The sequence below is a fragment of the Caretta caretta genome, chromosome 2 (genome assembly GCF_965140235.1).
Source record: "Caretta caretta isolate rCarCar2 chromosome 2, rCarCar1.hap1, whole genome shotgun sequence".
Lineage (NCBI taxonomy): Eukaryota > Metazoa > Chordata > Testudines > Cheloniidae > Caretta > Caretta caretta.
This window is the reverse complement of record NC_134207.1, coordinates 186,430,841-186,454,638: the sequence shown is the minus strand read 5'-3', so window position 1 is coordinate 186,454,638 and position 23,798 is coordinate 186,430,841. Positions and strand designations below refer to the sequence as shown.

The 23,798-nt window shown below is 40.1% G+C and overlaps 1 protein-coding gene across 1 annotated transcript in view; it reads right to left on the bottom strand.

The window, feature by feature from the left end:
* Positions 1-23,798, bottom strand: part of SUSD5 (sushi domain containing 5) — a 77,300-nt gene that overhangs the window by 46,274 nt on the left and 7,228 nt on the right. The window contains exons 2-3 of the mRNA XM_048838959.2: positions 19,909-20,086; positions 3,848-3,966 (exon numbers count right to left, since the gene is read on the bottom strand). Of these exons, the coding sequence (XP_048694916.1) occupies positions 3,848-3,966; positions 19,909-20,086 (297 nt within the window). The remainder of the gene's footprint in view (positions 1-3,847; positions 3,967-19,908; positions 20,087-23,798) is intronic.

The window sequence follows — 23,798 nt, the reverse complement described above, 5'->3', positions numbered from 1 at the left end:
CTACTTAACCATTGCCCAGTTTTTATAGGCCACACAGCAAGGGAGAGTTTTAAGGAGGGATTTGAAGAAGGAAGATGAGATGGTTGGGTGGATATTTATGAGAGCTTCTCTCGTGTGACAGGCAGCATGGGAGAAAGGTGCTTGTTTCAAAATGCAACAATTGGGTGAGGAAAATGGCATCAATGAGCGGCAGGTGAAAGTTGACATTGTGATAATCCATGACAAATCATAGGAAAGGTTGGGGATAGGCTGTGAAGAGCCTTGAAAGTGAAGACATGTAGTTTGTGTTTGGTGCCATTGAGAAGGGGGAGCCAGTGGAAGGATTCAAAGACAGGATTGACATGGTCAAAGTGATGAAGTACACAATGATCTTTGCAGAAGTTATTGAATAGATAGAAAACTGGACCCTTTTCAAGTCAAATGTTGCAATATATTATTGTCTAACAATAGATCAGATATGCTGCACACCTTTTGTCACTTCAGCATGATATTGTCATGTCATTATATTCACAGGCTTGATTAAAGATTAGGGCTGTCAAGCAATTAAAAAAATAATAGAATACCATTTATTTAAATATTTTTAGATGTTTTCTACATTTTCAAATATATTGATTTCAATTACAACACAGAATACAAAGAGTAAAGTGCTCACTTTATATTTATTTTTATTACAAATATTTGCACTGTAAAAACCAAAAGAAATAGTATATTTCAATTCACCTAATACGAGTACTGTAGTACAATCTCTTTAGCATGAAAGTTGAACTTACAAGTGTAGAATTATGTACAAAAAGTTGGTTACAATTTGCAGGAGATAATGCTGCCTGGTTCTTGTTTACAATGTAACTTGGAAGTGAGAACAGGAGTTTACATGGCACTGTTGTAGCCGGCATAGCAAGATATTTACGTGCCAGATGCGTGAAAGATTCATATGTCCCTTCATGCTTCAACCACCATTTCAGAGGACGTGTCCATGCTGATGATGGGTTCTGGTCAATAACGATCCAAAGCGGAGCGGACTGATGCCTGTTCATTTTCATCATCTGAGTCAGATGCCACCAGCTGGAAGCTGATTTTCTTTTTTGGTGGTCCGGGTTCTGTAGTTTCCGCATCGGAGTGTTGCTCTTTTAAGACTTCTGAAACCATGCTCCACACTCATCCCTCTCAGATTTTGTACTGAAGTCCAACCTTGGGTCAAGTGCTGTAGTTATATTTAGAAATCTCACATTGGTACCTTCTTTGCATTTTGTCAAATCTGCTGTGAAAGCGTTCTTAAAACGAACATGTGCTGCGTCATCATCCAAGATTGCTATAACATGAAATGTGTGTAAGACAGAACAGGAGACATACAATTCTCCCACAAGGAGTTCAGTCACACATTTAATGAACGCATTATTTTTTTAATGAGCATCATCAGCATGGAAGCATGTCCTCTGGAATGGTGGCTGATGCAGGAAGGGGCATATGAATGTTTAGCATATCTGGCACATAAATACTTTGCAACGCCAGCTACAAAAGTCCCATACGAATGCCTGTTCTCACTTTCAGGTGACATTGTAAATAAGAAGCAGGCAGCATTATCTCCCATAAATGTAAACAAACTTGTTTGTCTTAGCGATTGGCTGAACAAGAACTAGGATTGAGTGGACTTGTGGCCGCTAAAGTTTTACATTATTTTGGTTTTGAGTGCAGTTATGTAACAAAAAAAATCTACATTTGTAAATTGCGCTTTCACGATAGAGATTGCACTACGGTATTTGTATGAGGTGAATTGAAAAATACTATTTCTTTTGTTTATCATTTTTACAGTGCAAATATTTGTAATAAAAATAATATAAAGTGAGCACTGTACACTTTGCATTCTGTGTTGTAATAGAAATCAATATATTTGAAAATGTAGAAAAACATCCAAAATATTTAATAAATTTCAATTGGTATTCTATTGTTTAACAGTGCGATTAATCGCAATTAATTTTTTGAGTTAATTGTGTGAGTTAACTGCGATTAATCAATAGCCCTACTAAAGATTTGTTAAAACACCCTAAGTGCTGTGTGAGTTTACTGTTTTTCAAGTACTGTGTCAGTCAATGCCATCTGCCTAGCTCTGTCCTTCTTTGAAGTGGCACACAAAACCTCATTGTGGGCTTAACAGGTCATCCCCACTATTCCATCATCTCAACTGTACAGTCTATATTTTACATAAGAATTCTCTGGTCCAAATTATTCTGTTACACAAGCATATGTGTAGAGAAAATCCACTAATATCCATGGAGTTTGGATGTACAGGGTGTATCTGAGAGCACAATTTGTCCCTCAGTTTTTTGTCTGAATGAGGAACACAGATTTTAGATTTAATTCCACATGCTGAGTTCAGAATATTGACTCCCTAGCTTCCAAAGTCTTCCAGTAGCTGTAAGGGCCAGTGTGACTCCCAACTGCACAGAATTTGAATTCCTGAGTTTATCCAGTTCCGTGTACTGCTGAATTAGACTGAATTTCCATTCTGGAAACTGGTTTTTGAAAGTATGATAAGTTTACTATCAATAAAAATATTTTTCTCATAATACATCTTTACTGGTGGGCCCTGGGATCTGAGTATCTACAACTGAGGTTAACCTCTAGCACAGTACTTTAGTTTCACATTCAGCATGAACCATGACATCCAGAGTCCCCAAAGCAGGCCTGGTCTATACCAACTGACTGGCATACCTTGTAATCATAACATGCGTGCAGCACCTCATGCCAACACATAATAGCCATCATAAGTGTTTCACAAATATTAGTTGTACTGGTTTGTTGCTATACCTGAGATGAGGTCGTTAGCTGTGTAGTATTGGATGATTTCTTCCTAGACTAACTCCAACCAACAATGCAATGTTTTGTGTTGGGAAATTATCCAAAAACCTCTGCTGCCAACAACACAGCTGAGCACTACTAGTACTTCAGGAATCCCAGAACGTATTGGTACAACCATGCTTGTAAGTAGAGCTGTGTGAATAATTATTTGTTTTGGTTCATGGCAAGGCCGGCTCTACAGTTTTTGCCACCCCAAGCACTGAAAAAAACTGCCGCCGCGGATGGCAAAAGGAAGAAGTTGCCACCGATTTGCCACCACAGCCGGCAAAGAGGAGAAGCTGCCGCCGAATTGCTGCACTACCGCCCCAAGCACCTGCTTGGAATGCTAGTGCCTGGAGCCAGCCCTTGTTCATGGGTAATTCCAAAAAAATGTGTGTGTGTGGGGGGGAAATCATTTTGGGTCAAACAGAAAAAATGTTTTGAAATTTTCAGTAAATCAAAAAGTAAGAAGAAAAAAGTGGGGGAGGTATTTTGTTCATACTGAAAAGAAAAGTGTAATTTCAATTTTGAGTGTTTTAAAAATAAGTTGGAAGGCAATTTCTAAAGGAACCAAAAAATCAAAACATTTAATTTTGCAAATGTAAATAAATGTTCAGATTCTTGAGATTTTGTTTGTTTTTTGACATGAACAATTTAGCAAACTACTTTGCGAAGTGTTTGTGTTGCTGAATCTGAATTTTTTTGGCAGAAAAAAGTTTTGGACAGAAAGAACTAGCCCAGCTCAGGTTGTAAGATGTGTTATGTGAACACCAAAATGCTTCTGTCAGAAGCTTTGTTGCTGTGTGAACCTGCTAAATTCCTGCAAGAATAAGTTTGACCATCATGTCATGCAACTCATGTCCTTGCAACAGATTCCTCACTTAATGGAGACACACTGTAAGGATTTATTTTGTAAAATTTCCCATCATTGCTCCCACTAGTAGGAAAATTTAAGAAAAAAGTCCTTTTTACTGGTGACAGTACATTGTTTCAATGACATATTAGTGCTGACCTTGATCTTTCACACAAAGTGCATTGTATCTGCCACCTGGAGAGGGATCATTTTCAATGTTAACATCGATAGCTTTCACACTCTGCTGGTTGCTGCCTGTCTTACTGCACACCATTGTCCTAAAATAGAGAAGAAGGAGAAAAAAATCAGAAGTTCTGCAGGAAGTGTACTGCACATATAGGTGAAATTGGTTGGCCTTATATCACTTCAGTCAGGGAATAGCATTGCATCCGTCTTTATATTGTCAGGACTGAACTTCTGAGGGGCTTGCACTGGGGTACTAATGTGGAAAAGGCCATTCTGGGAAAGAATAGATAAGAGAGACAAGTAATTTTTTAAAATGCCGGGTCATATATTAATTCAAGGCCACAGGAAGCACTAAAAGTTTAGGACTGGCATTTGAAAGAGTGATAGCACATTTCAGTTTGTGCACAGTATGTCTAAACATTGGGACAAATCCCAAGTCCTGCCTAAGGACCATATTTTGCTTCACTTACAACAGTGTAAATCCACAGCAACAATGTTGGCTTCCACAGTGTGCTCCAGATTGAAAACAGTTTAAATCAGAGCAGAATTTGGCCTTCTGTCTTTTTTAGTTCTTTACTCAAGTAAACTCCTATTAAAGTGGGAGTTTAATAGGCTTTAATAGGAGTTTTGTCTGAGTACAAATTAGGTAAAGATTCCAGGATTTCCTATTATCACCAATAATTCAAAATAATTTATTAAAATAATACCTTTAGGATTTTATCATGTTTGTTCAGTTAATCCCTGTTTGCCACTGATTTGCAACATTGTAGGCAAGTCACTTCAATTTTCTGTCTCAGGGTATATCTACACTGTGCAGTTTTCAGCTCAAGTGGATGTATATGCACTAGCTTTGATCAAGCCAGCAGGCTATCAATAGCAATGTAGTCACAGCGGCGCAAGCAGCAGCATGGGCTAGCTGCCCAAGTATAATCTCCTCCAAGATCCTTTGTGTATACTCACAAGGTTGCCCCATGCCACCAGCTGTGCAGCCTTGGCTAAGCTGCTGTTTTTAATGCACTACCTGGATTATAGCTAGTGTGTTTTTGTATACCCAAACTGGAGATTACACCTCCAGCTGCAGCATATATGTATCTTAGTTACTACACCTATAGAATGGCAATAATATTTACTCACCTACCTATATCCCAGAAGTGTTGTGAGGATTAATTAATCTCTAATGTCTAAAGGCATCAGCTCCATAACAAAAATGTGATCTCTGCCCCGAAAAGCTGATGGTCAAAATCTATCTTAAGTAGATCTGGCCTTCCTCACTGTAGTATCTGACCACCTCACAACTTCCTTGTGAGGTAGGGCAGTGCCATTATCCCCATTTTATAGAAGAGGAACTGAAGCACAGAGAGGCTAAGTGACTTGCCCAAGGTCACACAAGAAGTCTGTGGCAGAGTAGAAAATTAAATCCACATCTCCTGAGTCCTAGAGCAATGCTTTAACTATTGGATTATCCTACAGTAGGGGGAGAAAGCAAACAAATAGAGGAATAAAAGGTAACAATGAGACAATTATGATCAATGTGATAAGCAGCAGTCAGAGCACACCAGCTAACCATTGTTGAGTTTTTTGTAGGTGTTGAAGCGGAGGTGAGTTTTAGGAAGCAATTTGAAGGAAGCAACGTGGTGGTTTTGCAGATTTTTACAGGGTGCTCTTTCTAAGTGTAATGGGGGACAGAAGAGCATGAAGGTGCTTAGTGGAAAATTAGACAATTAGGCAATAAAGTCTGGCATCACTGACAGTGGAGATGGGAATATACATCTGATAGAATATGAAAAATGATAAATAGGGTGAATAGTCAAAGGAGGGTCTTAAAAGTAAAGACAAGTAGTTGTTATTGTACTGCAGCTGTGAATCTGGTAAACAATATAAACCTTTCTAAGACTGATACAAGACGTGCTTAGGGGCCATTACTGGGTGAGTGGATAGGCACAAAAATGGTACAAAGTGCACTTCTACTGTGAAAAGTGACTCTTGAAAACTGACACCCACATTTTTAGTGTCTGTGATTTCAGATCAAATATGCTCCATTTACAAGCAGAATATGTGTTTTGTTTTTCCCTACCTGCAAGCCTTGAAAACTCAGCTCGAGACCCTGTAGTCAAGCTAATCTCTTTTTTTCCTTATACATCTTCCTCACCAACAATTAAGGTTCTGTAGAACAAATTATGTCCTCATTGGCACTTATGCAATCCCACCATCTTCCAGTTAGGCCCTCAGTAACACCTATTCCATCCTATTGCCTTAAATGAGTTTTAACAAAAGTGACAAATTCGAACTAAGTATACAATTCTGTTGATGTTGAACAAAAAAGGGCATAGAATCCATCTCTCTCCCTCTTAGATATGGTGTCTCTACAGAACTAAGAGGAGCAATCAGTAGTATATTATAGATGAAGCTGTTAGCACTGCCTATACTTATGGCTACCCAACACTTACCATTATAAGATCCTATTTTGAGTTGCTTATAATTTTGATTAACTTTACCTGTTCAGGCTGAAACTTCCCATGCTGGTGTCTACCTTAGGCTGAATTTTTTTGGAAAATTTCAGCAAAAATTGGTTCAGACATTTCCAAGGATTAGATTAGGGAAAAATACACTGTTTTGCCCAAGCTAAAAAAAAATCATTGAGAAACTGTAGCACCTTCATGCTTTAGAGAAGGGACATGACATTTTGGCAGGGATACACTAGATGGCAGGGGTCGGTTTTGTTTTCTGTTTTTTGCCGTTCTTTTGAAAATCTGCTTGAATTTGGCCAAGTTGAAAGCCTTTGAAAAATCTTTTCCCATATGCTTAGCAGAGACTTGTTAGACTTTGGCAGCTAAGTTCTCCAAAGACTCCATCTTCACTGAGTATGCTCCATCCCAAAGATGCAGGGGCTATGCAATTGTACCACTCTACTTGGCACTGGTGAGACCTCAGCTGCGGTATTGTGTCCAGTTTTAGGCACAACACTTTAAGAAAGATGTGGATAAATTAGAGAAAGACCAGAGGAGAGCAATAAAAATGCTAAAAGGTTTAGAAAACCTGACCTATGAGGATAGGTTAAAAAGAAAACTGGTTATATTTATTCTTGAGAAAGGAAGCCTGAGGGGAGACTGATAAGTCTTCCTATCATACTTATATGTGTATATGTTTTTACGTGTTCAAAATATTGTTTTCTTAAAAATTGTTTTGAAGGCTTACAAACTTAAAACAATATTAATGAACTATTCAAATATACTACATCACAAAAATTGATGGTCTCATTACTTCCTTTTAACTTTCTAGGATAGTTAAAAATGTCATTTACGAGTTGATATCAGAATCTAATTTCTGGCACCATAAACAAAATACAAGTTATGTTCATGTAAATATTTCATCATACAGAAGTTCAAAAAAATGAAAACTTGGAAAACCTCATCAGAAAGTCCCCCTCACACACACCCCACATCCCACCCTTCTGATGCATTTTTTCCTCCTGGAGAAACAATACTGCACTTAATGGGCTCATTTTACATAAAAAGCATTCATATGTGTGCGTGTGCATGTGCATTCACACATGCATGTGTGAGTAGGAAGGAAATCTTTAGATTTTCCCTCCTACTGCATAAGGACATGGTCCTGCCAAGACTTATACCCATGCTTAACTTTACTATTGAAATAAATGGAATTACTCATGGTAATAAATTAGTCTTGCAACGTCTGTGCCTAGCTGTTTGCTCCTTTCAACTGTAACAATTTGTTTGCATCATTTTATATGCAAACAGAGTCTCACTGAAAGTCAATGGGACGAAAATTAGATTTAACTGCCTAAATCACTTAGGCTTTGCAATGCTGAGCAGCGAAACGTCTAAATATCTTTAAAAGTCTGGATCTATGTGTCTAAAGTTTAGTGCCCAAAATCTGAGGCACTCAGAATTAGAGAGTGAAAATTTGCCCCACAGTAAATTTAGTGGGAATTTTGGTCACTCCTGATCTCTGAAAATCAATCCATGTCCCTTTGGATATGACAGCACTGGAGCTGGAAGGTGTAATTTCCAGCTCAAGGAGACATACCTGCGCTTGCTCTGATCAAGCTAGAGCACTAAAAACAGAAGGTAGGTGTGGTGGTGCAAGTGGCAGGATGGGCACTGCCCGGAATACAGTCTCATCCAAGACCCTAGATATATATTCACGTGATTAGTGCCACTTGCACCACTCTGGTTAGCACGGATATGTCTGCTCCAGCTGGAAATTACACCTTACATCTCCAGTGTAGGTGTACTCTGTGTGTGCCTAAGTAAGGACTCAATGCCTGATCTTAGGCATCCAGTTCTGAAAATTTGAGCCTGCATTTTCTGACTTTTAATCCTCTGTTCTAGCTATTATCCACTACTGCAGCCCAAAGCACGACTAGTCAGTGTGCTATTTCTGGGATAGACTAAAAATTTCTCTTTGGCTGACGGATCCTTGGAATTTTGCTATCATGTCCAAAATAGGATACTGTGAATCATATGTAGGATTGTGTGTTTAAAAAACAAAGTGCTTTTTAATTTTTTTCAGATGCCATATAAAGTTCCTGTGTGGTTTGCTACTGCGAGGATATAGGTGATGGAAATCTAATATAGTACATTGACTTGTTAATCCTTAGAATAGCATTTATTAGTTACTGTTGATAGAAATAAGACTTAATAAAAAGGCTATGAAGTAAGTAATTTTTACCATTATACACAAAGTAAGACTCCAGTGTGTTTGACCTTTTGAATCCCTTACAAAAAGATCCAAACTGTTGGATTTATAGCTAAACCATGTTCCTTCATTACATTTAAAAAATGAAATGCTCTTCCTGTAGATTAATTCATTCCTGCTTCAAACAAGATTTTAAGTGACACTGCACTTAAGAGTTTAACTTGGTACTGTATATTATAAAATTAGAATTATGAATTTGTTTTGATTAAAATTGAAAACATCCAGATACAATTTCTCTGGGAATGAAGAAATCCTGTCTCATGTAAATAGGGAAATAACAAAAGCCTATTTGATTCTTCCAACCCCACATTCTCTGTCTGTATGCTTCCTGCCTAGAGCCCAATCCTGCAAGGTGCTGAGCATTTCCTGTGAGGTGTTGACTGTACTCAACCCCCACTGAGCCCTTCAAATGAGAGGGCTCAGCACCTTATACCATTGGGTTTAAGGATCCAGCTGGCCTATAAAGCCTTACTTGACTGTTTGAAGTCAATAGGCCTACTTGTGTGAGAGTAGCAAAATCAGGGCCTTTTCTGTAAATTCTTTGGGATGGTGTAGGGAGCCAGGGTGGCTCCCCTCCGAACCAGAGGGTAAAGAGCTACCCTCTGAGTCTGAGCAGGCGGGGCCAGGCTAAGCTTCCGCCAATCCCCGGAAGGGGAAGAGTGGGACAGGAAGTACAAAGGGCGGGGCCCTCTGCCCAATGAGGAGAGCACCAGAGAGGGAGACAGACACAGGCTGCTGGCTCCTCCCTCGCAATCCTGCTGCTGACCCAGGCGAAGCCCTGGGCAAGGAGGAGCCTGACCAGGGGGAAGGCCTGTGGCAACCAGGGCTGCCGGCCGCTGAATACCCAGAGGACTTGGAGGGGCCTGACTGCAGCCCGGGCCAGCGTGAGTCTGATACCGAGGGGGAGTGGGGGTGGCCCGCAATGGAATACCCGGAGGAACCGGAGCTGCCCGCAGCGGATTACCCGGAGGAGATGGATGATCCGGAGCTGCCCGCAGCGGAATACCCGGAGGAGATGGAGGGACTGGAGCGACCCGCCTGAGAGAGACCGGGTAGGAAGTAGCCCAGTGACCCAACTACACCGTGGGGTGGGTGTGTTTGGTCAGCGGGTGCGGATTGCCCCGCTGACCCAGCGGCGGGACCTTCGCCTCCCGCCACTGTCAGGGCCCTGGGCTGGAACGCAGTGGAGTTGGGTGGGCCTGCGTTCCCCTACCCCGGCGTTCCCCTGCCGGAGGGGCGCGCTACTGACTCTTGCCGGCGCGCCCCTGCCGGAGGGGCGTGCTACTGACTCCGGCCGGCACACCTTCCCGCTAATTCCCCAATGCCTGGGAGGTGGGGCCGAGGCCTGCCACGGAGACCATTGCTCTCCATCGCCGCTAGGGGCTCGGAGGACCGACCGACGCCTGTCACAGATGGGTATATGTCTTTCTACATGTCTGTAAAGTGCCAACTGCTATAGAAACAGTTATTGGTGAAGCATGTAGCAGAGCTGTTAACAAAAGCTGTACATGTATCTCAATTCTAAAGGGTCATTTTCAGATGCTTGTACCTTTGTTAAACTTTTCCCTTTGGGACTAAAATAGATGAATTTATTTTAAAGGGTTTGTGCAAAAACAGCAAAGCTTTGCTGAAATCAGAGCCAGAAAGTGTGAAAATCATATACTTTTCCCATTAATTGTTTGCCACTTTTTTGGAATAGCTCCAGCACTTTCATAGGAGATGGTAAAACTTGAAACACAGTATGTTTTTTATTTACCGTTCCCAGTCCTAGAACTATTGCTGCTTAAGAGTCACAATGGTTAAGAGGTTTCAGCGTAGCAGCCGTGTTAGTCTGTATCCACAAAAAGAAAAGGAGTACTTGTGGCACCTGAGAGACTAACTTATTTCAGCATAAGCTTTCGTGAGCTACAGCTCACTTCATCGAATGCATGCCACACTCTGAATACGGAATAGAATGGAAGAGGGGGGTCACTCTGCATATGTCTACACTGCAATAAAACCCATAGCTGGCCCGGGTCAGCTGACTCCAGCTTGCAGGGCTCGGGCTGGGGGGCTATAAAATTGCAGCGTAGACATCTGGGTTCATACTGGAGCCCAGGTTCTGAGACCTCGTGAGGGGGGGTGGGTCCCAGAGGCCAGCATCCAACCCAAGCCTGAAAGTCTACACTGCAATATTATAGCCCCTCAGCCTGAGCCCCATGAGCCCGAGTCAGCTCACTGAGGCCAGCCACAGGTGTTTTATTGCAGTGTAGACATACCCTGTGGGATTTGAATTTGAGTGGATGATTTCAGTTCTGATTTGAGCCCAGATGTATGTGGAATTCTACATCTTTTTAGCATGTCCTTTAGTCTGTTTCTTAGTTCAGTCTGTTGTGTGATTGTACCCAGTTATTTCACAAGTAGGTACAATTTTTCTTCTCTCTGTAGAGGTCTGTGTAACACTTAGATATACATAAAAGGAACAGAATGAGTGAGAATACTGATCAGCCGTAATAATTATGTGTTTTGGTAAACATCTGACCTGGATGTCAGCTATTTCTGAAAACCTCTTACAATACCATGAATACAGAAAAACTGTTCCTCCAATCATCATTAGGGGAAAAAAACATCCATACAATTATTATATAGAGGGTGAGCTGGAGCCGGTTCGCACCAGTTTGCGCGAACTGGTTGTTAAATTTTGAAGCCGGTTTAGAACCGGTTGTTAAAGGGTGGGCAAACTCCAGCCCGCAGGTTACATCTGGCCCACAGAACCATCCTGTCCAGCCCGCCTGAGCTCCCGTCTGGGGAGGCTTCCCTGGCTGAGAATCCCTTTTTAATTTTTACTCACCCGGCCACGCTCCGGGTCTTCGGTGGCACTTTGGCAGTGGGTGCTTCAGTACTGCCAAAGACCCAGAGAAAGCAAAGAACATGCTGCTGAAGTGCCGCCGAAGACCCAGAGCGACTGAAGGAACCGGTTCTTCAGATTTTGGCAGCTCATCACTGGAGGGCACTAATAACATATTGGATTAAATCCAGATTCCATATGTACATTCCACTTTCTTCCGTTGCTCATGACTCTCTCAAACAAATTCTTTTTTGGGTTGCAAAGGAAAGTTGTTTTAATTGTTCCTTAGTTACCCGAATGTGAAAAATATATTTTTCCTATATGTTACAATTAACTCACTTATATAAATAACAAAATAGTTTCAAGTAGAAGGTTCACTCTGTGGTTGTCTTGTACATCTCAATTAAAGTAAAAAAATAAAGCCAAATTTGAAGACAAAAAATGGTTCCGTGGTTTTACAGTTACGAGCATTTAGAGATGCTGGTTTCACACGTAGGCATTAGAATTTTTATTTAAGGTTTGTCATGGAGCTTTTAAAATGTTGGTTCTGCCAATCAGCCCTTCAGCTCTAGTGGTGCCCTTAAACTGAGAGTTTAGCTGAGACATGCATATGAGATGAAGACTTTTTAGTGGCAGTGGTGCTAACTATAGTTCTTGCCCTATTCAAGGAATGTTGAAGTGAATCAAGTGCAGCTTGTAATCTCCCCATGCCAAATAGCTCCAGATTTCTTTTTTCATTTTTCCTTTAAGGAAACAAGATAACTAAATATAAAAATACTTCATTGTTAAGCTTGAGAAATCAAGCACGCCCAAGTCAAGAAATTGAAAAGTTAAGGCTGCTTCTGCTGTATTAACTCAGCTAAATTGCACATATGTATTTTCTACTCCTCTTTTACTTGTTAAATGTTAACTTTATTGTGGTTGTGTTGTAGTGTATATCATAAAAGTATCAAATGATCAACCCGGTGGAAATAATGTCCCAAGAGCAATGCTAGTAAGTTTTGATGCCATTCAATAATCATACAATTATGATTAAGACATTTTAGTGTTTGTGGCCTCAAATTAGACATAACTTATTTTTAAAGATAGTACAGATTTTTTTCACCATATTTTCCCTTCATAGTATCACTATAGGGGAGAATCAGAATTGTTTGAGGATCTTAATTTTGTATTTCCATACTTTAACATGTTTGGAATCTTTGATAGTTTAACCTTACCTTTGAATTCACTGGGTTAGTAATGCTTGCTTTTAGGATAATTGAAAACTTCCTGTGGTGATCTTTTTACCTTCAAACTACCCTCAAGCTTCATTCTGTCTTGCCTTAGCTTTTTGTCTGGGAATAGTTAAGAATGTTTGATTAACGTAATAATGATTATTTTAATGTTATATTGCAGTATAATTATACTTCATCTTTGTTTTATTATATATTTAAAGAAATCTAATCTTTAAAGTTGTATGCAATATACAAGATACAGTATTGTAATATCAATGACTGTAGAAGGAAGCATGTGGAAGTGGGTTTAACCCTGAAACAAGATTATGTGTAGCCAAATAATGCCCATTTAATCTTGCAGCTTTTACTGGAGGAGGCTAGGATTTAGCAATGGGTAGGTCTGAGACACTAAGAGTATGTCTACACTGCAATTAAAAAGCCACAGCTGGCCCATTCCATCTGACAGGGGCTTGCAGGACTCGAGCTAAGGGGCTGTTTAATTGCAGTGTAGATGTTCGGGCTTGGGCTGCAGCCCTAGCTCTGGGACCCTCCCATCTTGCAGGGTCCTAGAGCCCAGGCTCCAGCCTGAGCCTGATGGTCTACTCCATAATTAAATAGCCGCTTTGCCCAAGTCCCGCAAACCTGAGTCAGCTGGCATGGGCCAGCCATCGGTTTTTAATTGCAGTGTACATATACCCTAACATGAACAGGCATGAGCTTGTTGCAAGAGGAGGACTTCAGTATGTAGGATGCCATGAATAGTTTTGATGATGTTGAAATGCAGGTGATCAGATGGAGTACTACCTATTTGCCAGTTATTCCTGTTATGCTCTCACTCTTATATTGAGAAATACATTTTTTGACATCCAAGATGGGGACAGAGTGAGGATATCTGAATGGAGGCATCCTCATTTGCTAGTCAGAGGATGCAGCATGTACCATCTGCTGATATGACCCTGACCTCAGAAATTGTGATGGCTGGTCCTGTCCAAACTTCTGACAGGACACTCCTTGATCTATCAGACGAGGAGCACCACATTGACTGTCCTGTTTCTCCCACAGACCACTCCAAGTTGGGAAATTCAACCAGAGAGAAGTGTCAACAACCATGATCCCTTCACCTCGGATTAAAAAAAAAAGACTGAATTCCCTGGTGGTGGGGTGTGGGAGCAGGGCACCTGGGTGATGTGAATTTCCTGACAAACTGTGCCATCATGGTCAAAAAGAGCCATGTCCTTCTTGATAGTGAAAGCCAGTAGGGAACACCTCAGTCTATTGCTGACCAACTTTGTAAAATCCTGCCTCGGGAGGATCTTCTGCTTCACACATTCTGCCCTCTTAACTGCCAGTTCAATATTCTATTCAAGGTATTGTCCTAATCTTTAAATCCCTGGTGGGTCTAGGTCTGATCTGTCTCAGAGATCAGCACTGATTCTGTGACACGGGATAACTCTGATCACGAAAGGTACTGCAGCTGGGAGTCCCAGAGATGAAATTCAAATGCTGGAGGCAGGGTGTTCTCGAGGGGGAGCCCGAGCTGCAGTGTTCCCTGCCAACAAAGATCTGGACGATCCCAAACCTTACTACTTTTAAGACCCTTCTGTATAGTCAAGCCTTCCAGTAGTGGAGCTATACAAAATGGTTTAGCCTTCTAGACAACAACAATGAACATGATGTGAGGGCAGAGTGAAAAGTCTAGGTCCTATTTTTGGAAAGAAAATATTTTTACATATTTATTTGGTGCCTAGTGCTCCTTTGGGAAATACTTAGATTAGATATTGGCAGCCAGAGCAGAAAAGAAACAGTCTGAATGACTGATTTCATTTTAAATAAAAAAGTCATTGGTTTCGTGACACATCCTTCTCTCCTTCTACCACACACACACACATACCAGAACATTACATCAAGCAATATTATGTGGATCCTTTCATCTCCAGATCACTATTTCAAATTTAGCCCAGGTTGGTAGTGACCAAAAGTTGTTGCCATCTGATAGCAATGCTGCAATCTTAATGGGTGGTCACAGTTCAGTTCCGAGTAAATAGATGTCCACAATTGAAATTGGTAATTTCAGCAGATATGTATCAAGGATTCAAAGCTCACAGAAACCCTCTCACTCCCAAAATTGGCTCTTTTTAGGACTGGGGCACATCAGCAGGGCAGCATTGGGGAGCTTGCACTGCCATTGCCTTTTACCTGTTGTGTGGATAAATAGAGGACTTTGGTTTTAAGAGAGATCAAGCCGATGCTTTTCAGGTTACTGTCAGTTTAATTTTTGAAAATCCGTTTTTCACATGTGAAGATTTAGAGTGGTGTTTGGTGGGTTCAAAGGAAAAGCTCACAAACATTTCTAAAATGAATTCTAAAATATTTAGCACCTTCTGGAAATAAGGTAGTATACATTTTTATATTTTAGGAAGTGAAGTGGTGTTAAGTTTTCCAGCCTCCCTGCTGTAATTCTCATTTGTCATCTTGGAATAAGTGCTAATAGCTATTTGCAACAAAATGACACTCTTGTGACATATTTGCCTGTCAGATTAATGACCCAATAAAATCAGTAAGTGAGCTGCCAGTGAATGAAAGGAAGAAAGAGGTGCAATGCTTTCTGAAGGCATGATGATCTTTTGCAACTACTTTTTGGATTTAAACATTCAATCTGAAAGCCCTGTGTGAAGCCCTCCAGCACGGTACAGTATGTTCTTTAGGTTTTCATTCCAGCCTCTTCTTTGTGTTTATTTTTAGGTTTCTGAAAGTTGGAAAATGAACATCCCACAGATTATTCTGTCTTCCTCGAATCTCTGATGATCAAGCATGGTGGGGCTCACATACAGTATATTATAAAATAGCTATTCTTTATAGTGAAAACCCTATAATCATTCTCGGTGTTCTGTACTGAAGTTCTCAGGGCAAATATACTCATTCCCAGCCCCTCTCCACAGCTGCCTTTCATCCCCACCAGAGCTGTCATCTCCTTCCCTAATTTTCATTGTCTTCTTGAAGAGAATGAGACCCTTTCCACTCCACCTAGCCCTATGCAGAAGACCTCGGTTCTGTTCCTGGCTCTGCCACTCACTAGCTGGGTGAGCTTGGACAAGTTACTTCACCTCTCTGGGTCTCTCTTTCCCCTTTCTTATCAGCTCTTTGAGGTAGGGGCAGTCTTTTACTATGTCTTTATACAGTGTCTAACACAGTGGGAGTCCTCACCAAAAAAGAGCCCCCCTCAGGTATAAAGCAGAGTAATGGTTTTAAGAGCGACCATTTACTTCATTGGGACTTGCATTTTTTGTTTTCTTTTCTCTAATTCTTAAGAAACACATCTTAATTGTACTTTTCTATCAGGGTTTGCCATATGACCCTAGTGTCCTATTTTCCCTCATAAAATAAGAGTTACATGTATTCCATATGCTTCAAGACATGCTTTTGTTGTTTTGGGGGTTCTTTGTATTCTTAATATTTTACAGAGTGAGACCAAGGTTTGGTGCCTAAATTATTTAAACATCTAAACAGGTGGCCTAATTTTTCAAAAGTGCTGAGGATCCAGCAGTTCCTAGTAATTTTAATGGGAGCTGCTGGTATTCAGTCCTACAGAGCTATTGCATTCTGATGTGCTGCAGCAAACTGCTGTTAATTATGAATAGTTTAGCATTCTTCATAATCACGTACTCAGGGCAAATCCCCAACTGGTGTAAATTGTCATAGCACCATTGTCTTCAATGAGCAGTTGAGATCAGCCCGTCAGCCTATTGTGGCTCAGAAAATAGAAAATATTTTTGTCTTCTTGCACCTTTAAAATGCTGACAGTGGTTAGAGGGAAGAATGGGGACACTTCTTGTCTCACCCACCCCACGCACCCCACTTCCTCATTTAATACTACTGAAAAGTTGTATAAAAGGACCCGTTTAATAATCCTGCCATGTACATTGTAGAGATGAAAATAGTTTTCTTGGCTTTCAGGCCTGCAACCTATTTCAGGGACTGGGTTGGTAAGAGAAAAAAAGAGAAAGTTTGAGTGATGGAACCTATCTTATTCCTTTTTTTTTAAACTGGATTTTTTTTTTAATTTCAAAAGAACTTTAAAATTAATTTTAAATACTTTCATTTGGACAAAAAAGAGTGCCGGAAATAATTACTTTCATTTGAAGTTTTTTTCATTTGTAGTAAAATTTTATATCCTTTGGAAAAAAATAATTGGAAACTGTATTTTATCATTAAAAATGCACATAGCCCAATGCTATCTAAAATAACTAATAACAGTCACCAAAGCTAATAATTCCCTAAAGTTTAAGAACTTTTAAGAGGACAGTATTCTGTGGAAAAACATAACTTTGTCAACACTAGACACTGACAGTAAATGGGCTAATGTACTTTATTCAAGAGAACTTTGCAAATACAAATTGAAGGAAGCAGTAGAGTAGAGCAAGGTTAAAGAGGTGAGAAACCAGCTGAAGGCAGAGTTCACAAGTTGGAAAGATGTTCTTGTGGTTAACTCTCAAAACTAGGAATCAGATGACCTGGATTCTGTTCCTGGCTTTGCTATGGAATTGCTGTGTGACTTTGAGCAAGTCACTGTTTCTTTCCTATGTTGTTATAATGCACCACTGGCCATAGTATTGTATCTACTGATATGTGCTACATGCAAAAATAAATGTGGCTATGTTTCTGTCCAGGAGGACAGAATTTTGCACTCTTCCATTTTCTTAAGTGGGATTATCATGTTGATGTTGCTGTGCTTCAGTTTCTGCATCTGTAAAATAGGGATAAGACTAACCTATATCTTCTCCTGGGGGAATTCTGCACCAAAACATTAAAAATTCTGTGCACAATATTTTAAAATACTGCATATTTCATTTGTCAAAATAGCACAATATAATTATGCCAGTTTCAATCATTTTGGTGATTTATTTCAAAATACCTGTCAGCAACTATGTCTGTAACAATACAGACAACAAAAAAGATTCAGGAAATATTTTTTGACAAATAGATTCCAACCTAGGCATATTAATACAGAACTTTGAGTAATAATTCATTTAAACTACAATACAGAAATATATTTCCTGCACCCCTCAGAAGCAGTGCAAAGGCTTAGGGGAGACAGGGGTAATGGAGGAGCTGAGGGAGAGGGAAGTAATTGCTGCGAAAGAGCCTGGGTGTGAACTTGAAGGTTGTTGGGTGTGGGTGAGTGAAGGATGGATCAGGGTTTTTTTGGGGTAGGGAGGGATTGTTAGGGAGCCTCCACCATGCAGACCTTGGCTGTACACCAGCCTGTTTTATTCAGTCAGGTACATCGGTCCCTGTTCCCATGTGTCAATTTTAGTTATTTTTGTATACAATAGAACTATAGTAAAACACTCTAGATTAAACCAAACCTAACTTAAAGTGTCCCAATCCATACATCATACAGGAAAATACAAAACTTTTTTGCTTGTTGTGAAGATGGTAAACACTCAAAGTCTAGCTTTCAGAAGTGCTGAGCACCTACAACTCCTGTTGAAGTCCATGGGAACTGTGAGTGCTCAGGACCTCTGAAAATGAAGGCCAGATGGTTTACTATATGAGGGAAGGAAAGAATGACTTTGTGCTTAACGCACATGATTTGGAGCCAAAAAACCTGGCCTCTGTTCCCATGTCGCTAATGACTACATAGAATGTACCATTAAATAAGTCTCTATGTCTCAGTTTTCTTAACTATAAAATGAGGGTAACTATACTTCCTTACCTCACATCATGTATTGGGAAGGTTCCTGAATGTTTGCAAAGCACCTTGAAATTCAAAGGCTTTGAAGTGTTAACTTACTGCTCTCTTGTTTCCTGAAGAAACTTATTTGACAGTTGAGAACTCTATTTTATTTTTATCAGCTTGCCTGTCCCTGACATAACTATCCAGTCTTTCCCCTTCTTCCATTTTTGTCTTTGTGCTTTTTTTTCCATATGGCTTTCCCATGTCTGGGACCAGCTCCCTGACCTCATCCACCATGCATTCAACATTCTTCTGAGAGTCTCTCCCTAATACACCCTTCTTAATATTTATTATTTGTTTTGTTATTTTCATAGTGCCCAAAGGTGTACTAGGGTTCTTCACAGAAATGAATAAAAAGACATGGTCCTGTCATAGGGAACTTACACTTAGATATCATGTGACCAGTGAGGGTAACAAACAGGAGGGGATAGGATGAGAAAGAACATTGCTTCAGCAGTATGATCACACAGTGACTCCATTTAAACATGAACACCCAGAGACCTCAAGTGAGATAATGTCCCCGTTATGTTAGGCCCAATAGTTTGGCACCCTTGCCCCAACAATTTTACCATCTAGATAAATTACACCTGTAAATTTTGGTCCACTGATCAAAAATTGTGTAGTTCTTCCCAGTGCCCACAAGAAGTCCATCAATTATCGCAGTTATCTAAACCATCAAGATGCCTAAACTGAGTCACTGTGTGATCATATAGCTGAAGCAATGTCCTTTTTCATCCAATTCCCTCCGGTTTGTTAACCGCACTCATCACGTCAGCTCTAAGTGTAAGTTCCCTATGACGGGAACATGTCTTTCAATTTGTTTTTGTGAAGAACCTAACACTCCTTTGGGCACTATAAAAATTAATAATAACTAATAAATTTACGCTGCATGGCCCCCATTGACTTCAATGGGCTTTGGATCAGACCCTGTGTTTGTTATTTATTTTGTCCACAGGGTGCCCGACCCTGCACTACTGAAGTCAATGAGAGCTTTTCCATTGACTTCAGTGGCCGCAGGATTGGGCCTGTAAAATGTAAGGCTCATATCCTCTAAAGCATTTAGGTACCTAACCTAACTCTCAGAATGGGAGTTAAATTGAGGATCTGGGCCTACATTCCTTTAGAGCTTGGTACACTGTTGGTATTCAACAAATAATAGCGAATGACAACATCCAAGATATTGACAGCTAGCTACTCAATATTTTCTGGATTTAAACAAGATATTTTGTGGGCCAAAGGGAATTTGATTGAAACAATGTATTTCTAAGATTAAAAGGAAGATAAATATATTTTAGAACTGTGTATTAGGTGATCTATGTACACTCACATCTCTGCAGCATCAGCTGTACGTGACTGATTTTGTGCAAGGTAACAGCATAGTTAGCTTATCTGAATGAAACACCTGAGACTTGGTTACATAAGCATTTCTTTGTGCCCAGTGTTTCTCGGTAATAATATTACCCAAAGTGGGAAAGCTTGTTTGAGAGCAATCATTCATGCTGGTTAGGGTGGATTTTGCTGCTTCCATTCTCCTTACCCAATGGTACCGTCGGCCAGCCAACCTCTGGTGCATGCGGCAAAAGAACAGTCCACTACAGCCCGTCTCAGTTCCTCTGCAGTGGCTAAGCGAGCGCCCAAGTCAGCACACAATTTCTGAGCTGCGGTTAGGTCCAGACCCTGAGAGCTGTTTCTGGATTCAACTGTGAACAACTTCCCTGCAGCACCAAAGACAGACATACATAACAACAAAATGTGTCACATGTCACAGTGTTGTATTAAATAAATACACAAATATATTGTGGATTGTGACAAACCTATCAACTGCAAAATTAAACTTATTTTCTTTTATGATCTCAGTTTAATTTTAACTGAGCTCCTTGATCTTGGGAGCTAGTAACTTAGGCCTAGATCTTCAAAGATATTTAAGTGCCTAATGTCTATTGAAATCAATGGGAACTGGGCATCTAAACACCTTCAAGGATCTGGTCCTTGCTTCTGGCCTGTACCACTAGTAAATTACTACTCCTGTATACAAGCGTGTGCACGCACACATACACATAGCTTGGTTTAGCTACCTTGGTCAGTAATTAGAGAAGTGGGGCTAAGTTTCCACATATTTCTGATCCAGGTGAGTGGCTCCCCTTACTCCTACATGCCTGGATCCAAAGCTCTTGAAGTGTAAATAGGGGTTCTTAATCCCTTATATGGGTGTATAGTCAGAGTCAGAATCTATCCCATAGGAACTGGTAACGGAAACCATTACAAAGGCACCTGAATGCCTTACACTTAATTTATAAAATCAATCAAATTTATAAAATAACAAATACCAGTTTAAAAAGCTAGCAATGTAACTCGCTCTTCTATATCAGCAACAAATTAATTCCCAGTCTCTGCTAGGAAAGGAAAGGTTTCATATACTTTGCAATAACCTGGACCTAAATTCTGCTGCAAATCACCATGGTTTTCATATCATACTGGAGCTGCAGACTGGAAATTATGCAGAACTTTCAAGTACATTTTTAAAAAGTGGAAGGCTTTTATTGAATGAAATATGAAAATGACTAATAGAATCAGCAGAGTATTCCTTACTGTTTGATTTTGTTTTAAACTCAGTTTATTTTACCCTGACTTTAAATTTTCAGTGCACTGTAGATTTTTGTTCTTACAACTCATTCCTGCATTGTGGACTTTATCGGGGTAGTAGCTGGAGGTTGTAGCAGTTGGGCAGAGGGCAGGTAGGGTTTTGCATCAAAGGCAGCCTAGGTCATGACTGATTTGTAGAATAAGCATATTTGCTAGATGATTCCGCAAAAAATGATAAGCAGCAAAATAATTAACAATGTTGACATTTACATTTTCATAATTAGGTTTTGAAGTTAACACCCCACTGAGTTAACGCAAGTCTCGGAGCATTTGTTTTTGGATGTCGGCAGACCCAGGAAGACAGCAGTACATCAGATTACAACAGTTTATGTCAGGAAGGGCTTCTTTGTTATCGTAAGTAACATTTTATTTAAATAAAATCTTAGATTCTGCTGCACAATTCGACAGCAATTGGGGCATTAGGTAGCAAATTCCCTCATCCCAGATTACATGGGCCCTGACTAAACTAAATCAGGAATCCTTCAGGTGATCCATCCTACATTGTATGCCAGGCCCATCACCTTCCTAAGGCACTTCTGGCTTTAGCAAACAGATAACCCCAACCTGGATCTAACGAAACTTTGGCTCTAGCAGACTGCTGGCGGGAATAACTTCCAGAGATGTGGCCGTATGACTGACAACATCCTGCCATCAGCAGCAGAGATTTTAACTCAGTAACTGACAATGAGATCAATCAACAGGATCACAGTTCCTGCAATGAGAAATGTTGAGTTATGTTTCAGGTAACACACAGAGACCCCAATCAAAGATTTGGTCTCTAGTGTGATAGGCACTGTATATACACCTTGAATTCCCGTCAGAAATGAGCTGGAGCCAGGGCAGAGCAGAGACGGCAGCAAGCCTCTATATTTTCTACTACTGAAACTTCTGAATACTTTTCAAAGGCAACAGATAGAGTGCATGGCAGTAATGTAGCCTGATGGTCACAAATATGCAGATGACTGTGTCACGGTCTTGGTCAGAGGAGACATTGGCAGACCTGCGACCAACTATGGCCTGAAAAAAAGGTGCCACAGCTGCCACCTGAAAATCTAGCAGTGATAATGTCTCCAGTGAGACCTCCAAAGGGAAGAAGAGCATGTTTTCACCATCGGGGATCTCTCCTCCAGCAGGGAATTTGTCCACATTACAAGCCATCACACAGGTCAGCATAGTTGAAGGTCTCTGTTCAGGACTGAGGTGCACCAGCAGAGTTGTCTGGAGCAACCATATGCAGCATCTGGCTTGAGCACTAAGTGTTAGTCCTCCTCCTTAATAAGCACTACTTTCATCCACAAACATTTTAATTAAATGAATAAAGGAAAAGACTAAGTTGGTAAGTGATCAAGCTCCATCAAAATGTAATCTGAGGTAGTGCCACTCATCGTTAATTTTTTTACCAGCCGTCCCTATCAATTGCAGCTTTGCAGGATTGCAGCAAAGGTTGTTTCCTTTTCTGCCAACCAAGACTGAGAGCTAAAGGACAACTTTCCTTATTTATTGTTATTAGTGTGCTGGTAATTATGGCTAATCAAGCACTGCTCTTCAATGAGGCTTTATTGAAAATTCTGAAGATTCTGACAGCCTATTTAGTTTTTTTGGTTTTTTTAAATATAATACAGTCCTACCTGTCTGAAAGGTTTTGTGGATGTCCAAAATATTTGGATAAATAGATTTATGGGGGACATGGGACTGATCCATTGTGTTGGGGAAAGTTACTAGGAAGCTTTGGTTAGATGGGGTACAAATAAACAAGACTGACCTGGATACCAGATTGACCTATATACTTTTTCTAAAGTTTTCAAGAACATTATGGCTATCTGCCTAGTTTGCAACAAGCGTTCTCAGTTTTATTTGCTTTCTCATTTAAAATGAAATAAAATGAATAAGCTTTAATCCTCTGGTATTTGACTTGCAAGACAGTTGGCATTTCCAATGTGTCTACATCATTCACAGTAGTGTCACATTAGAGCAGTGTTTTGGGGAATGAAAGAAAAAATATACTAGTACACCTACTTGGTAAGTTCCCTTATATAAATCAAAACTACAATATTGATTTTGAATTCCACATCTTATAATGGTGTTACAAAAGTTTTTGGGGCTATCAACATATAATTTTATTTTATAGGTGGGCATTCTTGGGAGCCTCGTCATTTGATAACTGAAATGAATAATCAAAATTGTAAAAGTAGCTTTTGGTCAAATTCAGCCCTCAAGTACAAAATTGCAGCTCTTAAATCAGTGGATGGCTTTTGCACATATCCCAAGACAGAATCTGGCCTAGAAACATTTCTAATGGAGGGCTTGCAAAATATATATGAATAGAATTTCAAGTGCATCTTCACCTGTTGAAATTGCAAGCTCTTTAAGGCGTGGCCTGCCTTTTTGTTATATGTTTATACAGCACCTAGCACAGCGGGGCTCTGGCTACTGGGCACTAGAGTAATAATAATAATTAATAATTAATAAAATTTTGATTTTTTTCAGGTTGCTGGTTGAAAAGGCTTATCTACATTGAGGATTTTTACACCAGTGTAGTAACTGCTTATGAGCCCTTCACTTTTATCAGGGGCAAATTCATATGCACATAAAATGTAAATGAGGAAAACATTAATGTTCTGGGGGCACGTATACTGACATTAGGGCTGAGAGCTTAAAATATTGTGACAGAAGTACTAGATAGATGGAGTTAATCCTTTTGAATTGATAACCTCAGGAGGTTCACATGTCCATTCTGCTTTAGATAGCCTCCTGGAGGTACAGCACAAAAGGCATAGCCCATGG